Genomic DNA, 23,331 nt, shown 5'->3' with positions numbered 1-23,331 from the left:
AGGGCTAGGGTAGGGGAAACAGAAAGTGACTGCTGAATGGGCATAGGGTTTTCTTTTGGGGTGATGAAAAATTTGTGGAACTTGAGACAAGTGATGGAAGCATCACCGTGAATGCACTAACTGCCACTACACTGTATATACTAAAAGGATTTAATTTCTATTATGTGAATTTCACCCCAATAAAAAAAGGAGGCACTGATGTATATCACAATGTGGATGAACCTTGAAAACATAATGGTGAGTGAAAGAAGCCAGATACAAAAAGCCACACGCTGCATGATCCCATTTATATGAACTATCTGGAACAGGCAAATGCAAAGAGGCAAAAAGCAGGTTAGTGGTTGCCGGGAACTGTGGGGGAGGGGGAAATGGGGAGCGTCTGCTTAACAGACATGGGGTTTGCTTTCAGGGTGATGAAAAAGTGATGAAAAAGTCACAGAACTAGATTGTGGAGATGGCTGCACAGCATTGTGAATGTTGTTCAATTATACACTTTAAAATGGTTAAAATGAGAAATTTTATGTGATGTACATTTTTCCATATTAAAAAAAAATGTGTACCTCACAGAGTATTTCTGAGTGCTCCACCAATTCCTAAAGGAACAGTGCTGAGCACAGTGATTAGGTTTGTTTTTAATGTGATGAGTCTGTGCATAGGAAAAAAGGCTTTGAGGGAAGTTTGATGGGATAATCAGCAGTTGTGGGAAGACATCCGGGAGATGCTGACAATGAAGGGAATGAAACACAAATGAAATGCATACTGGGATGGTTCTGGAGTCTGGTGCAAAGAACAAACCAATCACGGCTAGCAGCTTTCTGGCACTTCAGGGGCAGATAGGCCATTTCTACCTGAGAGCTTTGCCCAGCCATCTTCATGAGACCGAAGTAACTGCTGAACCCAAAAAATGTCTTACAAACATTTTTCTCTGCTTACAAGGGATCCAACAGCTACACATGAGCTTTGGCCATTGGAACACAGTAACACAGAATTTCTCCTTCAAGATCACTGGGTCCAACTTCTTCCGCTTATAATGAAGGCAGGTAAGGCCGAGAAAGATGAAGTGACCTGTGCAGGGTCACCAAGAAGAACTAGGCCTAGAACCCAGCCTCCTGGGACTCACAAAGAGGAAATGCATTGATGGCCAGGATGTGGTCACTGCGTGGGAGTCAAGCATGCCAGTAGCAGGGCCTGCAGGTTTGGGGTTGTCCCACCCAGGGGGACCTTGGGATTCTGGGACAGGGGAGAGAACGAAAGCTGTGTTCTAGCCCACCCGCTCTGGTCCTGCTGATAGCAACAGAATTCACAGACACAGCTTCTCGAGCTCAGGGAGATGATCCTACTCAAGGCAATGAAGAATCAGAAAAGGGGTAAGGGAGAGCCCATGATCCCCAGCAAGCAGCAGTTACCCTGGAAGGAGTTTGCTGTGTTCATTATCACAGGGCTCCCTGGAAGCAGGGCCGAACGGAGTGTGATGAATGGATTCATTTACGGTCAGAGAAACAATAGGACTCCTTTGACAAGGCGCTTAAATTCTGAATTCCCAGTTCAGTTGGAGAGGAGGCCAAATGAAGTGAGGGGGGGCTACTGCTGGGCAGCCTGTTTGACAGTTCAGAGAGCTCCCTCTCCTCCAAAGGTGTGGGACACTGAGTACCCAGTGGTTTTATTATTAAACAAGGCCCCCTTCCATCCCCCCCTCCCGCTCTCTGCCGCAGGAAACAATCCTGGAAGGCATAACAATTGTGCCAGGAGGAGGGCCCTAAATAGAGGTGAAGCGGCCCTGAATCCAGGCCTGGCTCTGTCACCAAATTCCTTTCGTGACACTGAAGTGAGTGACACCATCCATTACTACAAGGAAGGGACAGGGATGTCTGGCTTAGTGGCTCCTCTTTGATGTCTTATCTGACTCAGACTGCAGAACCTGGAATGAGTGCTTCACCCTCTCTGGCCTCAGAGCCTTGCTGCCAAATGGGCTGGGCATCTGGTCCAGCTCTGCTGCCTGTTGGGGAGTGGGTGACAGGACCCCTGCAAGGAACACAGGTGTCCAAGGTGACTTCCTGATGCATTGCTTCCCACCCAGGCCTTCTCCAAAGGGAACCCTCTCTGACCTGGACAAATGCCTAATATCCTGGAGAACCTGTCACCAGGCTTCTCAGGTCAGTGGAAAAGCCAAAGTAAATACTTAGGCTTATTTAAGCCTGGGTATTTTCTGGGGCTGAGTGGCTGGGGAGAAGGGACAGCAGTAAATAAAAGGATACTACACAAAGGAGGACCCATCATAGAAGGCGTAATGGAACTTGATGATCTTCTTGGATACCTTCCACTCCTGAGAATGCCGGACGAAGTGAGGATGGTGGTGGGCGGGGGGCTGGTGAACGGTGGAAGTGGAAGTCTGAGCACCTGGAGGGTTAGGGTGGTGGGAGCTTGGGCTCTGAGCGTCCCCTTTCGGGGCTGACATTAGATGAGAGGGCACCTTTGCCCTGTAGTTGCGAAAGATCAGGGGGCAGGAGAAATTCCTCCCTTTCCACAAGGCCCTTTCGGCTTCTCTGCAGGGAAGGAGACCAACATATCTTCTAAGAAGTCACTTGGCTCTTAGTCACCAGGGACACTCTCACTAGAGCCCCGGCCCAGTTCCCAAGACTCCCATCCCATTTCCCTGTCCCCAGAGTACCTCTGTCCACCCCATTCCCCCTTGTCCTTAAAGCCAGGAATTTTAGGAAGAACTGGGAAGGTCCCAGTACCCCTCTGAAACTAGTCCTTTCCTAACTTCCATCTTCAGCAATGGGGTGAGGACCCATGGAGTCGGACTGAATACAGAAGGGGGACATGGTGGGGGGAGCTGGAGGCTCTGCTCACTCCCCACTCCTGAGGTTACAAGGAAAGAACTTCCTTCCAGAATATCACAGTAAGGGGCAAGCTGGGCGGCTTCCCTCCTCCCGTATTCTGTAGCTGTATTAATAGCTCAGGGGAGCCCAAGACTTATGCCTTAAATGGGGCTAGGTTTTAAATCCTTTATGGCCCATGGTCTGAGTCTTTGGAGAAATACAGACTAACTTACTAGGACTCGTGGGACCCAGAATCATAGATATCATTAATCACCCATGTCAATGGTTTGTTTTTGCTCTGAAAGGATTTTTGCTGCTGCTATTGTTATAGGAAGACATCTGACAAATTATGTTAAGAAATAAATATTCAGAGCACAAAGCCTTAAAAGTGTAAGGAGCCCTGCAAAGGGTGAGGAGGCAAAGATCAGTGCCCTGGTGTCAGGTCCACCAAACTGTGGGACCTCTGGCAATGGCTTACCCATCTGCTTGGGCTGCCTCAGTTTCCTCATCCGCAAAATGGGCCTACCCCCTCTTCCTCATCAGGTTGTAGTAAGGACTGAAAAGGACTGTGAGTGGGGAGAGACTGGGGATGGGAGCACGTGTGAGGGATGGCCATGACCCCTGTCACTGTCGTTGGGGGCACTGGGTAGCCAGCGCTTCCTGGCACCACTCAGACACTTCTGTGAATTCCCCTTCATGCACACACAGGTAGCTGGTGGCCATACCCAACTCTCGCATCTGCCCCCAACCACTGAGGCACTCACATATGGCGACACATCTCCTGCAGCTTCTCCCGGGCCTCAGGGCAGGGGTCACTGAACTCTACACTGTCGGAGGCAGAGATTCCGGCTCCTCGTTGGAAGGACGGCATGGTTATGTCTTCTACATTTTTTGATTTGCCTGTGGTTGGAGAGGAAGAGGTTAGGGAGGAGTTTTAGAGAATGGTTTCTTAAGACATCATGCTCATGTGGAGATGAGGTGGCAGGGAGAGCAGGAGAGCAGCATCTTCTGACGGTCAAAATAATTGGGGGCATCATTCATGGTTCCCAGGGACAAGAGTCCCTGGCAGGTCACTTGTAACACAGAGACGACGCTCTGCAAGTCAACTAAGCATGCATAAGGAACAGACATGTGCAGAGTGACGAACCCAGCCGTGTTTCCCCAGGATGGTCCGCGTATGTGACTGTCATAGATGCTGAAGGGATTCCCTTCTCACACTTCTGAATAAAGATAAAGTCTCAGGGCCACCTGGGTGGCTCAGTTGGTTGTGTCGGACTGTTGATTTTGGCTCAGGTCATGATCTCAGGGTCGTAAGATTGAGCCCCACATCAAGCTCCGTGCTGCGTGTAGAGCCTGCTTGAGATTCTCTCTCTCTCAGAGCTCCTGGGTGGTGCAGTCAGTCAAGCATCCGACTCTTGATTTTGGCTGAGGTCATGATCTCAGGGTTGTGGGATCGAGCCCCATGTGGAGCCCTGCATCAGACTCCGCACTCAGTGGGGAGTCTGCTTCTTTCCCCCTGCCCATCCCCCACTACCTCCCACTCTCTCTCTCTCAAAAAAAAAAAAAAAAAAGACAGAATGTCTCAGTTCCAACTCAATCAACTGTAACACTTCTCTGATGTTGGCTAATCTCAGGCCTTCTGTGGAGGGTAGCGTATATTGACTGAGACTTGGATTGAAAATTTTTTTTTTACATATTGTGGTAAAATACACATCACAAAAATTTACCAGCCTTACCATTTTTACTGTGGATGGTTCCATGGTATTAAATACATTCACATTGTTGTGCAACCATCACCACCATCTATCTCTATAAACTCTTTTTCATCTTGTGAAGTTAAAATTCTTACCCATTAAACAATAACTTCCCAGTCTCCACTCCCCCCAGCCTCCAGCAACCACCACTCCACTTTCTGTCTCTATGAGTCCGGCTACTCTTAAGTACCTCATCTAAGAAGAGGCATTTAGTATTTGTCTTTTTGTGACTGGCTTGTTTCATTTAGCATAATGTGCTCAAGATTCCTCCATATTATAGCATGTGTCAGAATTTAAGGCTGAGCAATATTCCATTGTGTGGATAGATCACATTTTCTTTACCCATTCATCCACTGATCGACACTTGGGTTGCTTCTATGGTTTAGCTATTGTGAGTATGCTGCTATGAACATGGGTATGCACTTACCTCATTGAGACCCTGCTTTCAATTCTTTTGAGTATATACCCAAAAGTGGAATTACTGGATTATATGGTAATTCCATTTTTAATTTTTTGAGGAAATGCCATAGTTTTCCATAACAGTGACACCATTTTGCATTCCCACCCACAGTGCACAAGGGTTCCAGTATCTCCATATCCTTTCCAACTCTTGTTTTCTTGTGTTTTGTTTGTTGTTTGTTGTTGTTGTTGTTTTTATATAGTAGACATCCTACTGGGGATGAGGGAGTATCTCACTGCAGTTTTTGATTTGCATTTCCCTAATGATGAGGGATACTGAACATTTTTTCATATGCTTGTTGATCGTCTGTATATCTCCCTTGGAAAAAAGTCCATTTAAGTCCTATGCCCATTTTTGAGTCAGGTTGTTTGTTTTTTCTGTTGTTGAGTTTTTAGAAGTTCTCTATATAGTCTGAATTATAATTATCAGATATATGATTTGCAAATATTTTCTCCCATTCTACCTTTTTACTCTATGGATAGTGTCTTTTGATGTACAAAATTTAACATTTTTCACGAAGCCCAATTTGCCTATTTTCTTGTTGCTGTACCATACCAAGAAATCATTGCCAAATCCAGTGTCATGAAGTTTTGCCTATGTTTTCTTCTAAGAATTTTATTGTTGTAGGTCTTGTACTTAGTTCCTTGATCCATTTTGAGTTAATTTTTATATATGATATTAGGTAAGTGTCCAACTTCATTCATTTGCATGTGGAAATCCAGTTTTCCCAGTGCTATTCATTGAAAAGACTGAATGTCCCATTGAATGGTCTTGGCATCCTTGTCAAAAGTCATTTGACCATATATACAAAGATTTATTCCTGGGGACTCTCTTCTATTCTGTTGGTCTATATGTCTGTCTTTATGCCAATACAATACTGTTTTGATTACTGTATCTTTGTAGTAAGTTATGAAATCAGGAAATGTGAGTCCTCCAGTTTTGTTCTTTTTCAAGATTGTTTTGGTTCTTCAGGGGTCCCTTGAGATTCCATATGAATTTTAAGATGAATTTTTCTATTTCTGCAAAAAATGTCATTGGAATTTTGATAGGGATTGCTTTGAATCTGTAGACCACTCTGGATCGTATTAACATTTTAACAATTTTAACTCTTTCAGTTCATAAACATAGGATATGTTTCCATTTATTTATTTCTTCTTTAATTACTTCCAGCAATGCTTTGTAGTTTTTATTGTGCAAGTCTTTCATTTCCTTGGTTAAGTTAATTCCTAAATATTTTGCTCTTTTTTCTGCTATTGTAAATGGAATTGTTTTTGTAATTTCCTTTTCAGAGCATTCATTGTTTGTACATGGAAATGAACTGATTTGTGTGGTGTTGTATCCTGCTACTTTGATGAATTCATTTATTCTAACAGGTTTTGGGGTTTTTTTGTACGGAATCTTTATGGTTTTCTGTATACAAGATCATATTATCTGCAAACAGATAAATTTAATTCTTCCTTTCCAATTTGAATGCCTTTTATTCCTTTTCTTGTCAATCTTGCTTTGGCTAGGACTTCCAGTTCTATATTGAATAGAAGGGGTGAAAGTGGGCATCTTTGCCTTGTTCTTAATCTTGTAAGAAAAGCTTTCAGTCTTCCACTATTGAGTATGATTTTTGCTTTATGTTTTTCATATATGACTTTTACCATGTGAAGGTAGTTTACTTCTATTCCTACTTCACTGAGTGTTTTTTATCATGAAGGAGTGTTGAATTGTCAACTGCTTTTTCTGCATCAGTTGACATGATCATGTGGTTTTCCCCTTCATTCTGTGATTGAGTTTTGTGTGTTGAATCACCCTTGCATTCCAAGAATAAATCCTGCTTGGTGTCATGGTGTATAATCCCTAATGTGCTGTTGAATTCTGTTGTCAGTATTTTGTTGAAGATTTTTGCATCAATGTTCATAAAGGATATTGTCTGTGGTTTTCTTTTGTTGTAATGCCTTTGTCTGGTGCTGGCCTCACAGAATGAGTTGGGAAGTGTTCCCTCTTCTTTTTTTGGAAAAGTTTGAGTATGACTGTAATCAGTTCTTTAAATGTTTGATAGAATTCACCACTGAAGCCATCAAATCTAGGGCTTCTCTTTGTTGGGAGACTTTTTTTTTTTAAGATTTATTTATTTACTTTAGAGAATGTATGAACAAGGGGAGCAGCAGAGAGAGAGGGAGACAAGCAGACTCCTGGCCAAGCAGGGAGCCCAATGCGGGGCTCAACAGCAGGATCCTGAGATCATGACCCAAGCTGAAACCAAGAGTCGGATGCTCAACTGACTGAGCCACCCAGGTGCCCCTTTATTGGGAGATTTTTGATTACCGATTTAATCTCCTTAGTATCTATAGATCTATCAAAATTTTCTACTTCTTTCTGATTTAGTTTGGGTAGGTTTTGTGTTTCTAGGAATCTGTCCATTTCATGCAAGTTATGCAATTTGTTCGTGTACAATTGTTCATTGTACTCTATCATAATCTTTTTCATTTTTGTAGAATAATCAGTGATAGAGTACCCACTTTCAATTTGTTTTAGTAATCTGAGTCTTATCTCTTTTTTTCTTAGTTGATCTAGCTAAAAGTTTATCAATTGTGTTGATCTTTTCAAAGAATCAATTTTTGATTTCAGTTATTTTTTAATTCTCTCATTTCTCTCTGTTCTAATCTTTATTCTTTCCTTTTCTAGCTTTGGTTTTAATTTCTTCTTCTTTTTCTAGTTCCTTAAGTTGTAAATTTAGGTTTTTTGATGTGATATCCTTATCTTTTAATGTAATCATTTGTGACTATAAATCCCCCCCCCCCCCTTAGTACTACTTCTGCTGCATCCTGTAAGTTTTGGTATTTGATGTTCTCATTTTCATTCATCTCTAATTTCTAATTTCTCTTGTGATTTCTTCTTTAATGTGTTGGTTGTTTAAGAATGTTATTTACAGGGCACTTGGGTGACTCAGTCAGTTAAGCATCTGACTCTTCATTTTCGCTCAGGTCATGATCTCAGGGCCATGAGATTGAGCCCCTTGTCAGGCTCTACACTCAGCGCAAGTCTGCTTAAAATTCTCTCTCCCACTCCCTCTCCCCCTGCTCTCTCTCTCTCTCTCAAAATAAATAAATAAAGAATGTGTTATTTACTTCCCACAATTTTGTGATTTTTTTCTAATTTTCCTTCTGTTATTGCCTTCTAACTTCATCCCATTGTGGTCAGAAAAGATACTTTGTATGATATCTATCTTTTTTAATTGGTTGAGACAATCTGTGGCCTGACATATGGCCTATCCTGAAAAATGACCCATGTGCACTTGAGAAGAATGTGTATTGTTTTTGTTGTTTTCTAATTGGTTTATCATGTTATTTAAGTCCTCTATTTCCTTACTAATCTCCTGCCTGGTTGTTTTCCCATTACTGTGAGTAGGGTATTGAAATTTCCAAACATTATTGTAGAACTGTCTGTCTTTAATCTGTCAGTTTTTGCTTCAGATATACATTTTTTGCTTCAGATATTCTTATGGTCTGTCATTAGGTGCTAAACACTTATATTATCTCCTTGTTGTACTGAAACTTTTATTAATACACAGTGTGCTTTTTCTCCTGTAACTTTTTTTGATTTAAAGTCTATTTTGTCTGATACTAGTATTGCTACCCCTACTCTCTTTGGTTACTCTTTGCATAGCATATCTTTTTCCATCCTTTCTTTTTAAAAAAATTTTAATTCAATTAACCAACATATAGAACATCATTAGTTTCAGATTTTTTCCCATCCTTTCACCTTCAACCTGTTTGAGTCTTTGGAACTCAAGTGAATCTCTTATAGACAGCATATTGTTGGATCATGTGTTCTTATTCATTCTGCCAATCTCTGTCTTTTGATTGGAGATTTTAATCCATTCACATTTAAAGTAATTACTGATGAGGGACTTCTGTCATTGTACTTTTTGTTTACTATATGCCTTATGGCTTTTGTCCCTCATTATCATTCAATATTGTTTTCTTTATATTGATTGTCATAAAAGGCTTAAATTCCTTTCTCATTTGCTTTTTTATATATTCTATAGCTATTTTCTTTGTGGTTACCTTGGGGATACAATGGGGATTACATTTAACATCCTAAAGTTCTAACACTCTAATTTGAATTTTTACCAGCTTAATTTCAGTAACACACAAAAACTCTCCTCTTTTATAGCTTCATCTCCAACCCTTTCAGCCGTCACAAGATTACATCTTTATATATTATGTGCACCAAAACACAAAATAACAATTCTCTTAAATGTATTAATCTTTTAAATTACATAGAAAATAAGATTTGTACTTACCAACCAAAGTTACAGTAATACTAGCTTTTACACTAATTTTTTCTTTAAATGTATTAGTCTCTTAATCATGTAAGAAACAAAAAGGGCAGTTACAAACCAGTTACAATAATACTAGCTTTATAAATGCCCATATCTTTACTTTTATTGAGAACTTTATTTCTCCATACAGCTTCAAGGTACTGTCTAGTGTCCTTTCATTTCACCTTGCAGGACTCCCTTGAGCATTTCTTGAAGGGTAGGTCTAGTGGTCATGAACTCCCTTGGGTTTTGTCAATCTGGGAAAGTTTCAATAGCTCCCCCACTTTTGAAGGACAGCTTTGTTAAAGACAGGATTCTTGGTTGACAGGTCTTTTTTTTTTCTTTTTAACACTCAGGCCCAGCGCCTTGTGGCCTCCAAAGTTTCTGATGAGATATCTGATGATGTTATTGAGAATTCCCTGGATGTAATGATTTGGTTTTCTCTTGCTGCTTTCCAGGTTCTCTGTCATATAATGTGTCTTGGTGTGGGTCTCTTTAAGTTCATGTTATCTGAAGTTTGCCAAGCTTCTCTGATGTTTATACTCACATCTTTCATCAAGTTTGGGAAGTTTTCAGCCAACATTTCTTCAAATATTCTCATTGTCCCTTTCTCCCTTCTTCTGAGACTCCCACAATGCACATGTATTCTCCTTGATGGTGTCCCACAGGTCCCTTAGGCTCCATTCATTTTTTAAGAATCTTTTCTTTCTGTTCTTCAGAGTCAATAATTTCGATTGTTCTATCTTCAATTTTGCTTATTCTTTCTTCTGCCTGCTCAAATCTGTGGGTGGCAATGTTTTGTGCCTATTGCACTTATTTTCAGTTATCCCCTTATGGCAAGTATTTGTTGGTATAAGGATATGGTGACATGAAATTGTGGAGGTGGTCCTTCATGACTGAAATTCCAGAGGCATCTATTGAGGTCCACATGTTTCTGAGCCTCTGCTGCCCACCCAAATGGAGCCACGTGCTCTCCCTTAATATATGCAGGCTCAACTTCATGAATGAAAACTGGTTCCAAGCCAAAGCCACTACTCAGGCTCCAGCTGAGCCCTGAGCACCACAGAATGAAGTCTTCCTCGCTGTCAGCAAGCCTCGGGGTTTCTGGTTGGTCCTTGGATACCATATCTGGTATCTGCCACTATGAGTGGTTTCTGGTCCCTTCCCCCACTCCTCCTGCCACCAAAGACCAGAGACTTGGCCCTGAGACCCAGATAGCTGCTGGCTGACATCCTGGAACATCTTCTAGTCTGACCATTCATGTCTGGCTTGGCCCTAGGTGCCTTGAGTCCTTGAGGATGATAGCCTCTTGCTCCAACCAGGAACCATTGTTGACAGACTTCTCTCAGTTCTCCTTCTATAATGTTGGGCTACTTTCCAGAAATAGCTGTTGTGCCCTCAGGGAGTAGGCTTAACTCCTGAAGCCTGTCTGCTCCAAGTCTGCCTGGCCCTAGAACTGCAAAGGGGGCAGTTGGTAAGGTGTCATAGCACATGTGCATGAACAGATAGCAGAGGTCCAAAATTCAAAGTGGCTGAAACCAGAATAACTCTACAGTATGTCCAAACTGGCAAAGGTTTTAGAGAAATGGGCATCAATTGTTATGTCAGGAAAATAAACATAAATTGGGACACTCCTGGGCAAGATAGGTCACATAGTTACTTATAAACTATTAGGAAAAGTTAACCATCCATTCTAGCATGCATGTGTGAGATGAATTTCTAAACACATCAAGAACCTATAAGAAATGCAGCACCATGAACACACATCTAGTGAGAACAATGCAACATCATGATGAAAAATCACATCTTGGTGGGGTAGCAGAGGAAAACAGCCAGACAGACAAAGAGACCAACAGAAGGCGTTACCCTCAAGGTCATTAGGAAGAAAAATCATGAAATCACTGTGTATCTTGAAGATACTTTGTTTTCTTTCAAAGGGATTGTGTTTAATATGGCCACTTCAGGAGTGGATATAATAAAACCAGGAGCACATAAAGTAGGATGCTAGAAATGATGCTGTGGGTTATTGAACCACAGTGAGAGAAAGTACATCAACAGAGGTAAAGGAACTGGAGAAATCAGACGGGGTCGCTGAATCTACTCCAAGCAAGGAAGCTGAAGAAGTCAGTTCCATTTGGGAAGGTATTCTTTGTCTTAGAGTCCACATGTGTACCCCCAGGATTTAGAACAGTGAATGACAACTAGCAATTGTTCACTAAACATTTGGTCACTAACTGAAAGGATATCAGCTTGATACGGAGATGAGGCCTGGAGGAAGGCAAATCACACAGCCATCCAGGGGCAGGGTCAGAAATAATATCCAAACTTCTCAATTTCCAGCCTTACCTCCAGTGTCTGTGGGAATCGATTGGACAGTCTTAGAGCACTCCCACCTTATGTTGATCCTCCCACCATCTCTTTGCAAATACAGCCCTCCCTTGCCTACCCCATTTCTCCATCTGCCATCACAGCTGGTTGGGTAGGGAGGTGGGGAGATAACCAGAAGTTCCATGAGACCCTGCCCTGCCCTCTCCAGCCCCAACTTCTTTCTCCTCTGAGCTTCTGGCTGCATGGTTGCTGCTATACTGTTTGGTCTCATCTGCCACCTATTCTTTCTCTTAAGCCTTTCTTTCTGTTGTGTGTCTTCCTTGGTGGAAAGAGGAGGGCCCTCTATGTCTTTCTCTTCTTCCTGCATGAACTGGCCCAATTGGGACATTCTGTTAGGTCTGTTATCCAAATGCCTCTATTCAGATACTGGTTGCCTCACTTGCTGTGTGAGTAAGAGCAACACAGATATCTCTCTGAGTAGAAGGGATGAGTTTGGAATACTGAGGGGGTGGAAGATGTGTGTTTGATAGGGATGTTGTCCCAGGTGAATCAGGGAGATATTTAAATGATGTTATGTGAATCACATCACCAGGAGTGGAGGGCATGTAAACATTCAAATGATGAGACTGCATTGTGGAGTGACTGGGTTGAGATGTGTCAAAATTCATGGGACAGAATCTGTGTCATAGCTTCTGCCAACAGCCAAGATGGCCATTAATCCTTCTTATCAGAAAACTAAAACAAGCCATCTCATCAACCTACACTGGAAATCCTCTATCCCCCTCTCCAGTTCCACCCCCAAAGATGGGCTGATAGGTCTTGATGGAATCCTCTATTACCTGTTTTCTTCTTGACTTCCCTTCCAGTTGAGAGAGAAAAGCTCAGACAGCCAGTAGAGGACTCATAGACAAGCTGGTAAGGTGTGTTCACTCCCATGGCTGGAGTGTTCATGGAGGAATCTGGAGTGGAAGACAGAGGGATTATTTCTTCAATTTTTCAATTTTTATTTTTTTAACCAAAAATGTAATATGGACTTTTTGTTCTAGTAGTATGGTAGAGTGGGTATTTTAAAGTGCCCTGGTTGTTACAAAACAACCAGATCTTAGAAGAAAAAGACTTTTTAATGTATGAGCAGGCTCAGAGTAATTAAGGGAAATCTTTGATATTCCTTTCTACAGTACCCCCCACCCCACTACAATATTCCTTAAGAGAGAAATGACACTGGTGCAGGGAGCAGCAAGTACAAAAGGTGACAGGATAGCTGTGAGGGCAAATGCAGATATAAGTGCTGCACTAGGTAAAGAGATTAACATTGGGCTAGCTATTCCCTTACTCAAGGCACAGAAATCGGATGCTTCTTCAACAGATCAGTCTCTTGCAGAATCACACTGTCTAATGTAGAATCATTTGATATCTGACCACTTGAGAATTAAAATTTAGTACCCCTGGGGCTCCTGAGTGGCTCAGTCAGTTAAGCATCTGACTCTTGATCTCAGCTCAGGTCTTGATCTCAGGGTCATGAGTTCAAGCCCTGCATTGGGCTCCATGCGCCTACTTAAAAAAAAGTTAGCACCCCCATCACTAGTAGAAAATCTTGATCATCCTTACATAAACCTCATCAAATCATTTGCTCATTCTTCTCCCAAATATAGTCATTTCATTGGTTAGGCATGAAATTGTTAGGAAATGTTAAGCAATTTATTACAGTTCATTCAAATTCATAAAGAAAATGGCAAACCTGACCTCCTAAATAGACAAAGACTATAACCAGAGACTGCACACTGGTTGATGCACACACGCAAACAATACCCTTCGCTAGTGATCCAAAAGTTGAGATCAGGACAACTTTCAGTACCTTCTAACTTAGCAGAAATTAACAAAAGCCAATACTGGTAAAGATAGGCTAAAACTGGTCAACCATGATGGTGAAGGCAAAATCCATCTAGAAAACAGTATTTAGCAAAAGCTGTACACATACTGAGACTTTCTGCTCCAATAATCCCTCTCCTAGGAAATCAATCTTGATAACCAATAGAAACTAAAGTTAGTAGAGAATGGTCGAGTTTCATTCTTCTGTTTATAGCTGTCCAATTTTCCCAGCACCATTTATTGAAGAGATTGTCTTTTTTCCATTGCATATTTTTTCCTGTTTTGTCAAAGATTATTTGACCATAGAGTTGAGGGTCCATATCTGGGCTCTCTATTCTGTTCCATTGGTCTATATGTCTGTTTTTGTGCCAGTACCATGCTGTCCTGGTGATCACTGCTTTGTAATATAGCCTGAAATCAGGCAAAAGACCTCAATGTGAGACAGGAATCTATCAAAATCCTAGAGGAGAACATGGGCAGTAACCTCTTCAACATCGGCCACACAACTTCTTTCAAGATACATCTCCAAAGGCTAGTGAAGCAAAAGCAAAAATGAACTTTTCAGACTTCATCAAGATAAAAAGCTTCTGCACAGTAAAGGAAACAGTCAACAAAACAAAGAGGCAACCCACAGAATGGGAGAAGATACTTGCAAATGACACTACAGACAAAGGGCTGATTTCCAAGATCCATAAAGAACTTCTCAAACTCAACACCCAAAAAACAAATAATCAAGTAAAAAAATGGGCAAAAGACATGAACAGACACTTCTCAAAAGAAGACATACAGATGGCTAACAGACACATGAAAAAATGTTCATCATCATTAGCCATCAGGGAAATTCAAATCAAAATCACACTGAGATACCACCTTACACCAGTTAGAATGGCAAAAATGGACAAGGCAAGAAACAACAAGTGTTGGAGAGGTTGTGGAGAAAGGGGATCCCTCTTACACTGTTGGTGGGAATGCAAGTTGGGACAGCCACTTTGGAAAACAGTGTGGAGGTTTCTTAAAAAATTAAAAATAGAGCTACCCTATGACCCAGCAATTGCACTACTGGGTATTTACCCCAAAGACACAGATGTAGTGAAAAGAAGGGCCATATGCACCCCAATGTTCATAGCAGCAATATCCGCAATAGCCAAACTGTGGAAAGAGCTGAGATGCCCTTCAACAGACGAATGGATAAAGATGATGTGGTCCATATATACAATGGAATATTACTCAGCCATCAGAAAGGATGAGTACCCAACTTTTACATCAACATGGATGGGACTGGAGGAGATTATGCTAAGTGAAGTAAGTCAAGCAGAGAAAGTCAATTATCATATGGCTTCACTTATTTGTGGAACATAAGGAATAGCATGGAGGACATTAGGAGAAGGAAGGGAAAAATGAAGCAGGGGAAATTGGAGGGGGAGACGAACCCTGAGAGACTATGGACTCTGAGAAACAAACTGAGGGTTTTAGAGGGGAGGGGGGTGGGGGGATGGGTTAGTCCAGTGATGGGTATTAAGGAGGGTATGTACTGCATGGAGTACTGGGTGTTATACGAAAACAATGAATCATGGAACACTACATCAAAAACTAATGATGTACTGTATGGTGACTAACATAACATAATAAAATAAAATTTAAAGTTGCATATTATAATGCATATTATACTAAAGGTAAGAAACCTGAAAACATAAGCATTTGGTTAATTATAGAACATGAACATTAAAAGTCTACATCCACTTAAAATGACAATTATTAAAAGCCAACATATAACTGTGTTGGCAAACATCTGTGTCTCAGTAAAGGAAACTGAGATACAGGAAAATGGCAGTATTTTAAAAATATATATGGAGAAAAAGAGAGAGAGAGAGACAGGGAGAGACAGACAGAAGAACCACAAAGGAGATTGCAAAAATGAAAAATAGCTTTATGTAAAGATGGCAAGATTATTTGTTTTCTTTTTTTGTATATATTTTACTTAATAATATTGCCATCAACTAAAAATCAAGGAGCAGTCTAGTTTTCTTTCATGACACGGCAGGACTAGTATGTACTGGAAAGGAGAAAAGGCAGGAAGCAGGCTTACCACTAAGGAAATGCTACCTTAGCAAGGGGAATATTCTGGCTATAGCTTTAAGGGAAGACTACTCCAGACCTAGTTACAGCTTTGCTCTACCTCATGCAATAAAATGGTCCAGAAAAACAAAAGTCATGCAAAATAAGTCAATAGGGTTTGAATCTTCTTTTTAATGCCCTGTGAGGACTAATTCAAGCCCTTCCAGGATCAATGCTATTCCAAGAGAAATGGATCACTCCTTCATTTATATTTTATTGGTTAGATTTTTTTTTTCCAACTCTAGGCTTGTTTAAAGAGGAACACCTGGAACACACATGCCGAAAAGTGAGAGATTTCCTAGTGAGTGTAGTAGAACACTCTGCTAATGCAGCAGGATGCAGAAATCATCAAAGCCTCTCCAGAATTCAGCTCAGCTCTCTGCAAATTCTCCTCCACTACGTTAACCACAACCCACAAGGGATGCAGGAAGCCACTGTATCACAGGTGAAAGTCTGTGATCCTGCAAGAATGCTCAAGCACCTTATGAGGTAGAATGCTAATGGTGACAACCATTTCCTTTTCAAGGTGAGGGAACATTATAGTCAAGTAAGAGAGCACCATGGGCAGATCTGAGGGTGGGTAGGTGGGCCAGGTGGGACTTTCCTACCCATGCAACAGACCATCAGGCTCCCCGCCAAATGAAATGGATCTCTAAGCTCTACATAGAACACGAGGTGCAGGAATCCACTTATGCTGGTAACCATCTGTATAAATAGTTACAGCATAGTTAGAGGGCCTGTGTTATCAGGGCATAGCTGACCCTGAACAGAACCGGCACAGAGCAAATTCCCTTAAAACAAAGACCTCCAGTTCTGGTAAATAGTGGGGGCGTGGGGGTGGGGAGTCCAATTGGAACTTTATCTTAGAAAAGGAAAACAAACTCAATGCCCAAAAAACAAACAACCCAATTTAAAAATGGGCAGAAGACATGAACAGACATTTCTCCAAAGAAGACATCCAGATGGCTAACAGACACATGAAAAGATACTCAACATTACTCATCATCAGGGGAATGCAAATCAAAACCATGATGAGATACCACCTCACACCTGTCAGAATGGCTAAACTCAACAACACAGGAAACAACAGGTGTTGGCAAGGATGTGTAGAAAAAGGAACCCTTGTGCACTGTTGGTGGGAATGCAAACTGGTGCAGCCACTGTGGAAAACAGTATGGAGGTTCCTCAAAAACTTAAAAATAGAATTACTGTATGATCCAGTAATTCCCTACTGAGTATTTACCCAAAGAACACGACAACACTAATTCAAAGGGATACATGCATCCTGAAGTTTATAGCAGTACAATAGCCAAATTACAGAAGCAGCCATCAATAGATGAATGGATAAAGAAAACATGGTATATATATACAATGGAATATTACTCAGCCATTAAAAAGAATGAAATCTTGCCATTTGCAACAACATGGATGGAGCTAGAGAGTATTATACTAAGCAAAATAAGTCAGAGAAAGACAAATACCATATGATTTCACTCATGTGGAATTTAAGAAATAAAACAAATGAACAAAAGGAAAAAAGAGACAAACCAAGAAACAGATTCTTTTTAAAAAAGATTTGTGTATTTATTTGAGAGAGGAAGAGAGAGAGCACACAAGCAGGGGGAGGGGCAGGGAGAGAGAGAGAGAGAGAACCCCAAACAGGCTCCATGCTTAGCACTGAGCCCAACATAGGGCTCAATCCCACGACCCTGAGCCGAAATCAAGTCAGATGCTTAAATGACTGAGCCACCCAGGCACCCCAAGAAATAGACTCTTAAAATACAGAGAACACACTGATGGTCACCAGAGGGGAGATGGGGGGCGGGGGAGAGAAACAGGTGAAGGGGATTAACAGTACACTTATCATGATGAGCACTGAGTAATGTATAGAATTACTGAATCACTATATTGTACACCTGAAACGAATATAACACTTTGTTAACTACACTGGAATTAGAATTAAAAATTTAAGGGGCACCTGGGTGGCTCAGTTGGTTAAGCGGCTGCCTTCACCTCAGGTCATGATCTCAGGGTCCTGGGATCGAGCCCTGAGTTGGGCTCCCCGCTTAGCAGGGAGTCTGCTTCTCCCCCTCTCTCTGCCCCTCCCCTTGCTTGTGCTCTCTCTCCCTCTCTCTCAAATAAATAAACAAAAATCTTTAACAAAAAATTAAAAACTTAAAAAAACTTAATAAAAGGAAAAAGAAAAAAAAAGCATACTTAGATTGAGGCTAAAAAATAAAAGTTATCAAAATAGGGGTACCTGGATTGCTCAGTTTAGCGTCCGTCTCTTGATTTCAGCTCAGGTCATGATCTCATGATCATGACATCAAGCCCCAAGTCTAGCTCTGCGCTAGGCATGGAGCCTGCTTGGGATTCTCTCTCCCTCTCCCTCTATCCCTCCTCTCACGCTCACACACGCCCTCTCTCTCAAAAAAAGTAATCAAAATAACTTTCTTTTACCTTGTATTTAACAAAAATTTGTTGATATTGTAAGCGTACACTAATTCTTAAAAGCAATAAAAATGACTGTGTCATTTTTTTGAGGTGGGGTGATTTTCTTTTTTCCTGAATGGCTGTACAAGAGCAATAAAACATGAGTCCCTCCATGTTTGCCTTTGCAAAAATATCCAAGGGCTTTATCAGCTTTAATTTTTAACCCGTTGATACCCAAATCATCCTTTCTCCACGGAGTCACTGCCCCAGACGATCTTCCTGTTTCCAGCAGTTGACGAGTTTCGCTCCACTTCGCCAGCATAAAAGGCTCTGTGTGGGAACTGAGCAGCTTTCCAACATCACTTCCACTGACTTCATGAAGTCCCACATTTTTTCCCCAAGGATGGCAATTTTACTATGCCATTTATTTGTACTGCACATGTATATTAGCGGATGTTGAACCTCTGACCATCAAAGACATCCTGACAAACATCCAGTGGGCAGGGAGAGATGCTAGCTGGGAATGGATTTTACAGGTGAGGGTGAATGGTGATGAGATAAAATGTTTTACACTTCCCCCACAAAACCTCCTAACAGTGACGATGACTTTTAGGCATTCAAAATGAACCTTTGAACAACATGGGTTTGAACTATGTGGGTCCACATACATGAGAATTTTTTCTGATAAATATGGTTAAGTACTATAAATGTATTTTCCTTAGGATTTTCTTAATAGCATCCTCTATTCTCTAGCTTACTTTATTGTAAGAATACAGTGTATGGTACATACACATACAGAGTACGTATTAATCAACAGTTGATGTTATCACTGAGGCTTCTGGTCAACAGCAGGCTATTAGTAGTTGAGTTGTGGGGGAGTCGGAAGTTACATGTGGATTTTCAACTGCTTGGGCAGTTAGCACACGTTGTTCAAGGGTCAACTGTACTTGTATATCCTTCGCGCTTAAGAGATACATTAGAGAAGAATGAATAGCTGTGTCTTTCAGATCCTGTTCCCCTACACCCCTCTCCAGAGCGCACTTCCTCCAACTTTGCTCCTAGCACTCCCCTTCACGCTTTTATACTTGACTTTGCATAATGTACCCATATGCAATATACTATTTTTTAAGATTTTATTTAAATAGTATTATACCAAATGTATCCTTCTAAAACTTGCTTTCTTTTATTTGCTTAACACTATTTGTTGAGATTTATCTATATGATATGTGTTTTAGTGCTTGTTTCGTTTTTTATTTTTTTTCTTTTTAATTGAAGTACAGTTCACATATACTATTATCTTAGTTTCAGGTGTACAATATAGTGATTTGATATTTGTATACATTACAAAATGCTCCAGGGGGCACCCCGCCGGCTTAGTTGGTAGAGTGTGTGACTCTTGATCTTGGGGTCATGAGTTCAAGCCCCACATCAGGTATAAATATTACTTAAAAAATATATTAAAAAATGTTCATCACAATAAGTGTAGTCACCATTTGTCACCATATGAAGTTATTACAATATTATTGTCTATAGTCCCTATGCTGTACAAGTGCTTGATTTTTACTTCTTACTATGTTCCATTGTCTAAACGGACTATAATTTGTATTTCTCCTATTGAGGGACATTTAGATTGCTTCCAATTTTATCTTCCTTTGCCATTCTAAACAGTTCTGCGATAAACATTCAGTACAACTTGCACACGTGTGCCAGTGTGACTCTCAAGTGTGGCCAGTGGACTGCTGTGAATCCACACCAGGCCATGACTAGATGAGCACGAAAATTAAAAGTAAACATTTAGAAAACATTGTGGCAATTTGACATTGCTGTGACATCATATTTTTGAAAAAGGTCAATCCACAAGAGATTGGCAATTTTACAAACTGGTCCTTCACCACAGATAGTTTGAAAAGCACAGCTCTAGGGAATAACCTAGAAGAGAAATTGCTGGGTTGTAAGATGCTAGAGCATCTTCCACATTGCAGATACTATCAAACTGCTCTCCAGGGGAACTGCACCACTTTACATACTCACCTGCAGCATTTGAGAATCTCTGTTGCTCTAGAATCTCTCTGAGAATCCACCTCAACTCTTGGAGATGTCAAATGTTTAAACTGGGGATTTGACCTTTCTATCTTGCATTCTTATTGGTATTCTTTGAGCTTCCACCTAAGGGCTGAAGCTTGGGTACCCACCTTTCCCTATCAGTCCAACACCCCGGCTACTTCTCCCCATTGTGCCGATCAGGTAGTCAAAAGCCATCTCCTTGGCATTGAGGTGGAGAAGCTGGCTGGCCTCCACGAAGCGCCTTGTGATGTCCAGGGGATTGGCACCTACTAAAAGAATCATTGAAGCAACTCATTTTCCTCTCAGCACGGGGCTAATGCTTCCAGGAAAGGACCTCTGTAAATGGCCCAGGAAATAAGGGTAGAGAGAAGATCTACTCCTAGAGTAAGCAAGTATGAGGGTCTTCCCAATGGAAGGGTCTTGAGCTCTCAAGACCTGTCAGGTGGCATTTTGCTCTCTGCCCCCCTTACTCTTCTCTCTTCCTACCCATAGGCCAGGGTACTGATGCCATTAGTATGGAAAATAACATCTAGAAGGCTCTAGAAGCATCTAGAAGGCTCAATTACTGGTATGGCTTTATCTACCCTCCATGATCTTGGGGTTACACCCTTACCATGGATGGTCCTGCTGACCACTAATCAGTCCTCTCAATTTACCCCCTCCTCCTGGGTGCTGCCTCTCTCCACTTCTGCATCATTTCTACAAACTCCACCCTTCAGTACCTCTGGCCTCACACTGTTCTCCACAGCCACTTCCAGTCTGGACTCAGCAACGTTGGGGAAATGGGAGGAAAAAGTGGAGAACAGAGAGGGGTGAGAGGATGACTCTTGAGGGGGTTGTGGGAAGGGGTTCAATTCCTACAGCAGACCCACGGCTGCCACCTATCCCCAGCATATCCTTATATACCTGTCTGGGATGGCTGTGGTGGACACACACATCAGTCTGGGCAGATCCTTCTGGGCTCAGAAAAAATGGAGAAGAATCTGGCGAGCCAGCCTTACCAGACACGGACTCCACCATGGTCTTCATCTTCAGGGTGAGCAGCTCTGTCAGCAGGTGGATAGACTGCCGCTGGAATCTGTGCAGGGTCTCCTGGCCAGTGTGTGCTAGATAGCCATGGGTGGGAGACTGGCTTAACTTGGCTGGCCCAGTGGACGTGGGCAGCAACTGTGGTGTTGGTACTGGAGGTGGCTTCTTTTGGACAGGGGCCTGTGCAGGGGCTGATTCCATGAGCACCACGGGTGGGGGTCCAATGTTGATCTCCAGGCCCATGATGTCGGACGGGGTAGGCACCATGGGGTCGGCAGTGAGCTCCTCCCAAGTGAACTCAAAGATGTTCCTGATGCCCTTAGGTACAGAAATACCTGCGTTCCGGCAACTGATGAGCAGTTTGGAGATACGGGCCAGCAGCCTGGGTGCCGAGGCTGTGTACTGCTGATACAATTCTCGGTTGCTCTTAATGTCAGTCATGTTGCTACAGTATACATCCTGCTAGGTAATACTGTCCATCTCAGACCAGATGGACCTGCAGCTGTAGAAAGTCAGAGCCCCCTGAGAGGTGAACGAGAGTGACAGTTCTTACCTAAGGTGAAGCCTTGGAGACAGACAGAATGGAAGTGCTGAAATGGCCTTTATAGGTCATTGAGCCAGCAGGTCCTATCCAGGAAGGATAAGGAAATAATTGATCACTCCTCACACAGGAAGGCAAAGGGATGTCCCTCCTCCTTTTTCTTCCCAGAGACAGCATCAGATGAACCCACATTAGTTACTTTGGGAAGGGCCTTGGGGATGACTGGATTCCAGAAATGGTTCCAGGGACAGTCATACAAACTGAGTACCTCTTGGAGGAACCCTGGGATGCTGGAGGAATGGAAAGGATGGGGAAGGGAGAAAGGTTCCACTGTACCTTTTACAGTTAGAGACCTGGGAGTGGAAGATCTACTTGTGGTCTATGGATAAAAACCTGCAAACACAAAAAAGATGTTTTATTGGCTCTCTGGAGGATGGGGATGGGGTAGTTCCTGGTGGCAATGCAAGGATGGGGATGCAATTATTCAGCATGTATATCCAAAGGCAGATGGAAAAGAATGAGGAGAATAAATTTTCTCAATTCAATGACTAATATTTGCCACATTTCATCAAATCAAGGTCTGATGTAATTGATTGTAAGATGCACCAACTTATAAGAAAAAAAAATCAATTTAAGATGCCACTGACTATAAGAGATATCACAATTTAAGAGATGTTAAAATGGAAGAAATGCATACCTTAAAATCAATGAACTATAATAAATATTTTCCCACTTTAATAGAACTTCTTGAGGGCTCTGAGTGCTCATCAAGTAGACATATGTGGGTTAGCAGATAAGCATACTCATGTCTGGGTCAGCTGAACACCACTAGGTGCTATGGTGGTTTTTACCTTGACATATTTCTAGACTGTGTTTTATTCTTGTCTTCTTAATATATATAAAAAGTAGACCACTGGCTGAAGAGAGGGAGCATGAAGAACAATTTGATAAGCACAAAAATGGCTGGAAAAATCCACTAGGGTTTTGTAATCAGATCTGAAAGTTTCATTTATCTGATCAAAATGAACCCTGTAAGGACATTCTTCAGTCATATATCAATACACTGACAAAAATGTAAGGTCACTTCTTGATCTTGCATTACACAAAAATGATGACTTATTTAATTCCTGAGGGGCTTTGTGAGAACATGAGCCTCTGCAAAAGATGTTCAAGAATCCAGAACACAGGAGTGCCTGGGTGGCTCAGTCAGTTAAGCATCCAACTCTTGGTTTCAACTCAGGTCATGATCTCAGGGTTCTAGGGTTGAGCCTTGTGTCAGGCTCCACTCTCAGAGCAGAGTCTGCTTGTCCCTCTGCCTCTGCTCCTCCCTCATTCATGTGCACGTTCTCTCTCTTTCAAATAAATAAATAAATAAATAAATAAAATCTTAAAAAAAAAAAAAAAAGAATCCAGAACATGTAGGAGAGGTAGACCTAAGGGAATCACCTTTGCTGGCATTTCCATGCAGTGTAGGCCAGTTGCCCCTGTTGTTTGACTTAAATGGCCCCAAAGGCAAACTAGGAATGTGCTAGGGGCCTAGTAGTGTTCACCTCTAGAGCAGAGGAAGGACTGCTGGCCAGGGCCTCTGACAATCCTTGTTACCA

The 23,331-nt window shown here is 41.8% G+C and overlaps 1 protein-coding gene across 1 annotated transcript in view; it reads right to left on the bottom strand.

Moving 5' to 3' along the window:
- C1H3orf20 (chromosome 1 C3orf20 homolog) overlaps window positions 1-23,331 on the bottom strand; it is an 81,126-nt gene extending 57,795 nt beyond the window's left edge. Inside the window, exons 1-5 of the mRNA XM_036073632.2 lie at window positions 21,159-23,331; window positions 20,286-20,426; window positions 12,516-12,635; window positions 3,587-3,722; window positions 2,256-2,543 (exon numbers count right to left, since the gene is read on the bottom strand). Coding sequence (XP_035929525.2) covers window positions 2,256-2,543; window positions 3,587-3,722; window positions 12,516-12,635; window positions 20,286-20,426; window positions 21,159-21,627 — 1,154 coding nt within the window. The 5' untranslated portion in view covers window positions 21,628-23,331. The remainder of the gene's footprint in view (window positions 1-2,255; window positions 2,544-3,586; window positions 3,723-12,515; window positions 12,636-20,285; window positions 20,427-21,158) is intronic.

This window comes from Halichoerus grypus, chromosome 1 (assembly GCF_964656455.1).
Source record: "Halichoerus grypus chromosome 1, mHalGry1.hap1.1, whole genome shotgun sequence".
Taxonomy (NCBI): domain Eukaryota; kingdom Metazoa; phylum Chordata; class Mammalia; order Carnivora; family Phocidae; genus Halichoerus; species Halichoerus grypus.
Note: the sequence above shows the minus strand (reverse complement) of the source record. Positions and strands in the feature narration are given on the sequence as shown.